The 8,862-nt window shown below is 32.1% G+C and overlaps 1 protein-coding gene across 1 annotated transcript; it reads left to right on the forward strand.

Annotated features, from left to right (window-relative positions):
- Positions 1–6,546: 6,546 nt before the first annotated feature.
- On the forward strand, positions 6,547–7,225 carry LOC107634830 (transcription factor bHLH35-like protein). Its single transcript, XM_016338243.3, has 2 exons — positions 6,547–6,660; positions 6,746–7,225. Exons 1-2 carry the CDS (start codon positions 6,574–6,576, stop codon positions 7,094–7,096), a joined length of 438 nt encoding a protein of 145 aa, XP_016193729.1. The 5' UTR covers positions 6,547–6,573; the 3' UTR covers positions 7,097–7,225.
- The last annotated feature ends 1,637 nt before the right edge of the window (positions 7,226–8,862 follow it).

Raw genomic sequence — 8,862 nt, forward strand, 5'->3', positions numbered from 1 at the left:
TGACTTGTTTCTACTACTTTTATTTTATAATGACAATTATAAGCTGGAATTATAGAGGTGCTGGAGGGAAAACCTTCCCTACTCTTATTAGAGACATTAGAAGAGAATATAATGCTAACTTCATTATTCTGCTTGAAACTCATGTAAGTAGGTTGCGTGGAGCTGCTATTCATGAAAGAATTGGGTTTGACAATTCCTTTATTCTAGAAGTTAATGGTCATTCAGGAGGAATTTGGTGTTTATGGGACTAGAGCTCTTGGAAAGTGGACGTTCTAAAACACAATAGGCAAATTGTTCACCTCAGGCTTACTGATAACAATGATTCTACTTGGTTCCTATCGACTGTTTATGGAAACCCTCAACACTCTAGTAGAGGATCTCTCTGGACTACTCTGCACTCACTGGCTTTTACTATCAATCTTCCATGGTGAATTTTAGGTGATTTTAACGCTCTTTTACATGATTTTGAAAGACACAGGGGTTTTCTTAGAGCAAATTCAGGAGCCTATCTTGATTTTTAGAGTTGTATTTTGGATTGTGGCTTGGTGGATTTAGGCTACATGGGATGGCCGTTCACTTAGAAGAGGGGTGACTTGGTGGAGAGATTGGACAGAGGCTTGTGCAATTTGGATTAGCAGCTGGCATACTCTGAAGTTGTTCTTATACATTTACCTCGCCTTAAGTTTGATCATCCTCCTATCTATCTCCAACTTTCCACTGACGCTTCTTATAATAGGTACAGGAGACCCTTCTGGTTCATCGCTGCTTGGTTATACTTATCACACCCTGATTTCCAGAGATTGGTGGCGGATTCCTGGAATATGCAGAATTCTTGGACACACATCATTAACAGTTTCAGAAACTCTCTAGAAAAATTGGAATTCAACAGTTTTTGGGGACATATTTAAGAGGAAAAGAACCCTCCTAAGAAGACTGAATGGTATTACTCTAAGTCTGTCTCATGAAAGTAACAAATTTCTTGAAAAACTCCAATATGATATCTAGAAAGAAAATGAAGAAGTACTTTCTCAAGAAGAGCTCCTTTGATATGAAAAATCATGGTGCAAATGGATTGAATTTGGTGGTTGTAACACAAAGTTCTTTCACAGTTCAACCATTATTAAACGAGAGAGAAAAATAAGGTGATATCTCTCCTTGATTCTAATGATAACCTTATAACTGATAATAATGTTTTAGAAAGTATGGCCTCTACCTTTTTTACTGATCTTTATCATGATTCTCTCCTTGATGTTCCTTATGTGCTTCATAATGTTTTTCCGCATCTTAATGTAGATGACTTTAATAGTATTGGCAGGAACATTTCAGATCGGAATATTAAGGAGGTTGTCTTTTATATGGGGAGCTTCAAAGCTCAGGGTAGAGATCGGCTTCAAGCAATCTTTTACCAAAGCCAATGGGATCAAGTGGATTTGGACTTGTGCTCTTTGGTGCATCAGATCTTTGCTAATCCCAAAAAGGTTGAGGAAGTGAATGAGACTTTAATCACTCTCATTCCAAAAACTGAACAAGTTACTAGTCTCAAACAAATGCGCCCTATAAGCTTATGCAACGTGTCCTACAAAATAATCACTAAAATCATTGCTAATCGACTCAGAAAAGTCATGGAAAAGCTAGTAACTCTAACTCAATGTAGTTTTATTTCCGGGAGACATAGCACAGATAATATCATTATAACCCAAGAGGTGATTCATTCTATGAGAAATAAAAAAAAAAGTTCTAAAGATTGGATGGGCATCAAGATTGATCTTTAGAAAGACTATGACAGACTCAAATGGAGTTTTATCAAGGACACCCTCTCGGACATTGGGCTTCTTCCCCACATCATCAATTTAATCCAGTATTGTATCTCATCTGCAAGGATGAGAGTTCTCTAGAATGGGGAAGAGCTCGATGAATTCACCCCCTCTAGAGGTGTCCGACAAGGTGACCTGATCTCTCCGTATATCTTCGTTCTCTGCATTGAGCGTTTATCTCAGCTCATCAACGCTGCTGTCCACCATGGATTTTGGAAACCCATATGCCTGAAAAAGGACGCTCCTGATATTTTTCATTTCTGTTTCGCTGATGATTTTATTTTGTTTGCGGAAGCAAGTCTAGGTCAAGCCAATATTATTAATAGATGCTTGGAAGCGTTTTATGCTAGCTCTGGTCAAACTATCAGTAAAAAAAAAATTAGAATCTTCTTCTCTAAGAATGTTGGTCATAAGTTAGAACCGGGATTAGTAATTCTCTACCGTTCTCAAGAATGAATGATCTGAAAAAATATTTGGGTGTACCAATCCTCCACTCCAAAGTCTCCAAAGCATGGAAAGCTTCCTCCCTTTCATTTGACGGGAGATGTACCTTGGTGAAATATGTTCTTTTTTCTATTCCTTATTATATTATGCAATCTGCTTTATTTTCTTCAATTACTTGTAATTTGATTGATCGTAAATACATGAATTTTTTCTAGGGAGATACAAAAAATTACAGAAAAATACATCTTCTTAATTGGAATAAAGTTTGCACCCCTAAAATTTTGGGAGGGCTTGGCATTCGTCATTCATCTTTGATAAATGGTGCTTTTATGATGAAAGTCAGATGAGATCTTATAGAAAAAAGAGACACTCTATGGGACAAAACTATTCGTGCTAAATATGGTGGTGGCACCGGTATTATTCCAAAGGTGGAAAGAAAGAGGAACAAATATAATCTTTGGAAAAGGATTCGTAAGTCTTGGGCTAATGTTCAATAGAACTATATTTGGCACATAGGAGACGGTTCTAGAATTAATTTTTGGAATGATAATTGGGTGCCGAATATCGGTCCTCTAAAGTCTTATGCTAATCGGGTGAGTTCGTTAATTAACTTGGATGAAACTACTCTCCATGTCCTCCGGAGTTGCTCCTTCGCTACAGGTATATGGCTTCCCTTTATAAATGTAGCTGGTCTGATTAATTTCTTCCACCTCAATCTGCATGACTGGCTCCTCCAGAGCTTAACCTTGAATGGAGATTGGCCCTGTCTTTTTGGTGTCACGAGCTCCTCCATTTGGTAAGCTTCTGAAATAGATTTATCTTCGAGGGAGATAACACCCTGGTTCGTGCTAGGAGGGATCAAGTCAAAGCTCGTTTTGATGAAATCATCAAAGTCTCATGGTATACTCTTCTTAAAGGCAAATCAAACCATACTGATAAACCTGTCATTGCTTGAAAACCACCTTTGGAGAATATTATTAAACTGAGTGGACGGGTCTTTTCTTGCTCATTCGAACAGTGCATCTTGTGGTGGTGTCTTCAGAGAGCACTCGGGTCGATTTATAAAAGATTTTACTGTCAATTTTGGGAGTTGTTCGATTATGTACGTGGAGCTATGGGGGATTATTCGTGGTCTTTTGCTGCCGCTAATAATATTACATCCCTTGAAGTAGAGTCTGATTTTATCACAGTTATTAACTTCATAAAGAAGGGTCACCATCCTTCCCGCCTGTGTGCTCCTTTTGTAGACGATATTGCAGTCCTTGCTAGCTGGATACAGAACATTTCTTGGTTCCACTCCTTCGTAGAGGCGAATTTTGTTGCTGACAACTTGGCCAAGAAAGGTCATGACCTCCCCTTGGATATTCATATTTTTGAAGCTGCTCCTCTCGATATTGCTATATTACTAAGGCGTGACTTGTCTGGTATCCTCATCCTAAGGGGCTCTAGTTAATTTGTTTTTTTTTTCTTAGGGTTTTCAGCCCCCTTCTATCACCCAAAAAAAAAAAAAAAACTTACCGCCAAGTTTGTTAAATTGGAATTTGAATAAAAGTGATTTTACAGAACTAATTTTAGTAAAAAGTAAGTTTGTGTCTTGGCAACTTTACACTAAAATTGATTTTAATAAATTAAATATTATTTGGATAATATTAATTAAAATCACTTTTAGATAGATAATTACTAAAAAAGACATGACATTAAATTATAATGTTATTTTTTAATTCTCTTAATACTCTTTTTTGTAGACTATAATTTTTTATTATTATTATTATTTATGGTTAATTTTTTTTTGTTTAATTTACTTTATCTAATGGGATTAATAAATTATATTATAAAAAGATAATAATAAATATAATACACAAAAACCACAATTATAAAAGTATATAATATCAAACAAAAAAATTAATAAAAAATAAAAATAATAAAAAATAAAAAATTGAGTTTATATAAAGAGAAATAATAAAATTTCATTAATAAAATAATAACATATATAAAGAGTAAGGTTGGTAAAAACAAAATAAATGATTAGAGTCAATGGCTGAATTCTAGTTAGTGAGATGTAAAAGTTAAGAATGGTTGTTTTTTGTAAATATAGTTTTAACTGCAAAATTATTTTTACATTCATAAAAAAAAATCAAACAAAAATTGGAACTTTTAAAAAATTTGAAGGTACTTTTTTCTTTGTAAACGCCAAAACAAACACACCCTTGTTGGATAGTTGCATATATAAACTTGAATGAGATTTAATGTGAATATGTGATATATGGTGATTAAATCATGTAATGTACATCGTTATTGGCCACGTTTTTGGCTGCGCTGTTCTAAAATTAAATAAATCTACATACAAATGATTAACTTGATGAGAACGTATTATAAATATATATATATATGATGCTTTAATACTGAGGCAAAATAATATCCAATTTACACATGCTTGTAGATCTTTTGCCTCGAAGTAGAGACCCAAGACATGACGATGACCATGCCCATAGACATGTTTCACTTTACAGAAAACTACTGCCTCCATAATCCATATTTTGAGCATGTGAGTCTGGTGGATTATATTCCATGGACGAAATGCAGATAAAAAAAAGTGCATAGGATCTTTTTGCTACAAGCCAATAAATAAATACAAATCAATCTCCAATTTGGAGAGAGATGCGTCAAGCACAAGTAGACAAGGCTAAACCAGTGGAAACATGAAATCTTTCTACCATTTCCATTTGATACAAACAAAATAGTATGAAAAACAAGGATAATAGTAGCCCTCTACTATACGTATCCTTCAAAAAAGAGAGGTTAGTGCCTAGAAGAAAACAAGGCTAATAAGAGCAATTTAAGGAGACATGCAACTACTAAATTCCAAAGTTTCTTTTTGCCTTGTAAGGCTACAAATATATAGCTCTAGTGCTTGGCTGTGCAAGAATAATGGGATATATAACAGTTCACAATTCCTTTTCCATTGTCTTTTTATGTTATATATGTTTGGCATTTTCTAGCTATAGAGAATGACCAGCCAATCCCACCCCCTGTTGATTCCATAAGGATCATTCCTACTTGGATTAATTAAATAACACATGTATCATATATATCATCAATTCATGCATTATTGTATGTGTCAGTAACTACTCAGTGTATTGATAATGTATAAATAAACTACTAATTCTTTTATATACCATTCCTTATCCATTTTGGCTCCAACAGTTTTGTTATTGATGTAACTGAACTATATATTTTTAAATACATGCAACACTACTTAAATCATTAAGGTGCAGAAGTGTGCATCAAATAAAACAAGAGAAGATGTAGTTATGGTTGTGAATATAATAGTTAAGTATGCATTGATTTCACATACATTCCCTAGTCCCAGGTGATCAAAGAATATATCATTAAGAAACTATCATCATGCATGTGAATTTGTAGTACATAAATAAAAATGATTATGATAATAATAATAATAAATGTTATACTTTAGGAATTTAATGGGAGTGGAGGTAGGCCATGCCTAATTGCCTATAGGGAGAGAATCTGATATTGATAAGAAGTGTGGAGAAGAGAAGAGTATAAAGAATAAAACAGGGAATGGTGTCAGTGCATGTGATAAAACATTTGGCCACTAGCTAGTGAAGGGGAATGGAAGAAAGAAACCAAAAACAAAAAAATAAGGGAAAGGAAACACAAGCCCGTGACTGAAGGGGCAAGGTTAATGGTGCAGTGACTGGTATATGCTATGTACCCATATTGACCACTGTACTGTTTGCAGATTGAGACCATCCCTATCCATCCATCATCACTTATTTTGCTTCACTTCCCATGCAACATTTTAACAGTTTCATGATGAATATGACAACTACTTGTCCCTTGTTTCTTTTTGTTTAGCTTCTCTTCTGCTACCAATCCCTTTCACCATGCACCAGAGACATATTGTCTTCTCTTGTGTTGTTGCTGTACATATTCCATTAAGGGGTGCATGCACTTTAATTCCATTCATAATAATGTTGTCATTAATAATCCAAATTAAATAATATAATACCAATTATGGAGCTAGGCACTTTATGGATAGAGAGCATTATTATTACCATTTACCAATACCAATATATTCTCCTACTCCTTCTCCAAGAGAAAATTAAAAAGGTGTTTTAGGGTGAATAATCAAGAAGAGCTTTATGGTGCTTTTAATTATTTAATTATTAGTTTTTCATATACGACAGATTCACATTCACCACCTAATATACTATATAAATCCCCATGGCATGAACCCCACCTTTAACATTCTTCTTCACACAAAGCAGGAAAGAGAGGAAGGAACTCACCAATGACTTGCAGGGTTCAGAGAAGGATATCTTTGCGCAGAAAACTTCACATTCTGCGAGCACTTGCCAACTCTAATAATTCTCTCAAAGTAACCAAACTTACTCTTCCTTATTCCTTTACATTCCATATGCACTATTCTAACCAATTAAGTTATTACTGTTTATGTTTTGAAGGGCAAGAGAAGGAGTATTGTATACATATACAAGCTAAAGGTGGCACTGGAAAGCATTAAAAGAGAGTATGAAGATGCAGTTTCCCTTAAGAAGGAAGTAGTGAAAGTGGAGAAGGTGAAGGGTGGAAGGTTTGTGGTGAGGATAAAGTGCGAGAAAGGGGGTGAGAAGCTGGTTTCAATATTGGAGGCATTTGAAGAAATGAGTGTGAATGTTGAGAATGCCAAAGTATCATGCGAGGGTGGTTTCAGCATGGACGCCATTATTGCTGTGCCACAAGAAAACGACCAAACTCTGGACGTAACACACCTTACAGAAGCTCTTCTGAAAGCCATTGAAAAACAGAGTGAATGAATATTATTAATTCATTGTAACCCCACTCTCATCATAGTCCATGTGTTCTTAGTTATGTTTCTTTCCGATCATACCATGTCATTTCATTTTCATCCAATGTAATGTATAGCAAATTCATCCGTTTTTTTAAGTTTTAACCCTTCCTTTCATTGTTTATACTCCTTCTTTCAGGACTGCCATCATTATTCACTATCAATTCATGTCTTAACATTTTATTCGTACTAGAGTTAGACATACGCGATGCAGAGAATGATAAATTAATCAATCCCGCTAGGTTACCAACAGCATTTCTGCCAACTTCTGCGAACTTTTATTTATAACTGTGTTTAATAGAAGTGTTTTTGTGGATGTGTCTAATAAAAATGTCTTTTTTATGATTGTGTTTAATAAAAGTGTTTTTATATTTTTTGAATGTGTCTCTTTATATATATGTTTAAAATATAATAATTAATTATTGTTGGTAATAAATTGACAGATGATATGTTGGTACCCTATACTTTTCCTAAATTAATAATAGTATATAGCATATTTTAATAAATTTATATTGTTTATAAATAATTAAAATATAAGTAAATTAATGTTAAATTTAATGTTTTTCTATTTAAAATTTGTATAGTACAAAGTTGATATTAGAAATGTATAAAATTATATCTTTATTTGTTGTTTTCATTTTTACATTTATTTTAGTTGATGAATTTAGTTTTTTTTATGTAATGTTTTTTCTCTTTCTTTATTTTTTGTTGTTAGTTAGAGTTATTTCTTTTTTTTTTTCCGTGTCATATATTCTTGTAAGTAGTGATAGACCCAAAAAATTTTAATAGTGGAAGTGAAAATATATTAAAATAAATTTTGTTGAAATATTAATATTTATATTTTTTGTAATAGAGAATAGAGATATAGAAATTAAAAAGAATTAGTACACAATTTTTATTTTAAAAAATACCTTTTATTATATACGATTTTTAAAAAATAATTTTTTTTGCTATTTCTAAAATCTGAACTCAAAATCTTAGTTAAATTATAAGCAATTTGTTATCCTATGTTCTCAATTAATTATATTTTTACTATTTTTACACATATTTAATAAATAAAAAAGCTAATTAATAGTCACGTCAAACCCATTAATACACTAGTATTTATAATTTGAAGTTAGAATTATATTTAGGTATCAAAAAAATTTAATTATTGATTACCTCTTACTCAATTATAAAACTCATTTGTTATAATATTTATGGCAAAAAAAATTTTTTTAACATAAATAACGGGTTTTAAAGGAGTAATTTAAGAGCTAAAGTAGATAATATTAATTAATAGATAGATAGATAATGTTCTTTCTTACATTAAATAATTTTTTAAGATGAAAAAAGATATTAATAATTTCATATATGTTTAAAAATTAAACTTTTAGTTTGTTAATTAACTAATTGGTTAGTTTAAAAAAAATATATTATCCTTTTTATTAATTTTTTTATTGAGTTGATCTATTTATTTTTAGTTTGAATATTAAATCAGATTTAACAAAGTAAACATTACTCCAAGTTAAGTTTAACTAAATAAAATATTTTTTATGATAAATCTTATAAAAAAAATTATCTATAATTTACTATGGGAATAAAAATAATATCATAATTTTTATTTTTTCTTCAAAATTCTAAAATGGGGCAGGTGACCTCTCTCCTTATAAGATAGGTCTATCCCTACTTGTGAGGATATGTTCTTTTTGAACTATATATATATATATATATATATAAACTAGTTGCACAGGT

Source organism: Arachis ipaensis, chromosome B10, assembly GCF_059453495.1.
Source record: "Arachis ipaensis isolate K30076 ecotype BB chromosome B10, ASM5945349v1, whole genome shotgun sequence".
In the NCBI taxonomy this organism is placed as follows: Eukaryota; Viridiplantae; Streptophyta; class Magnoliopsida; order Fabales; family Fabaceae; genus Arachis; species Arachis ipaensis.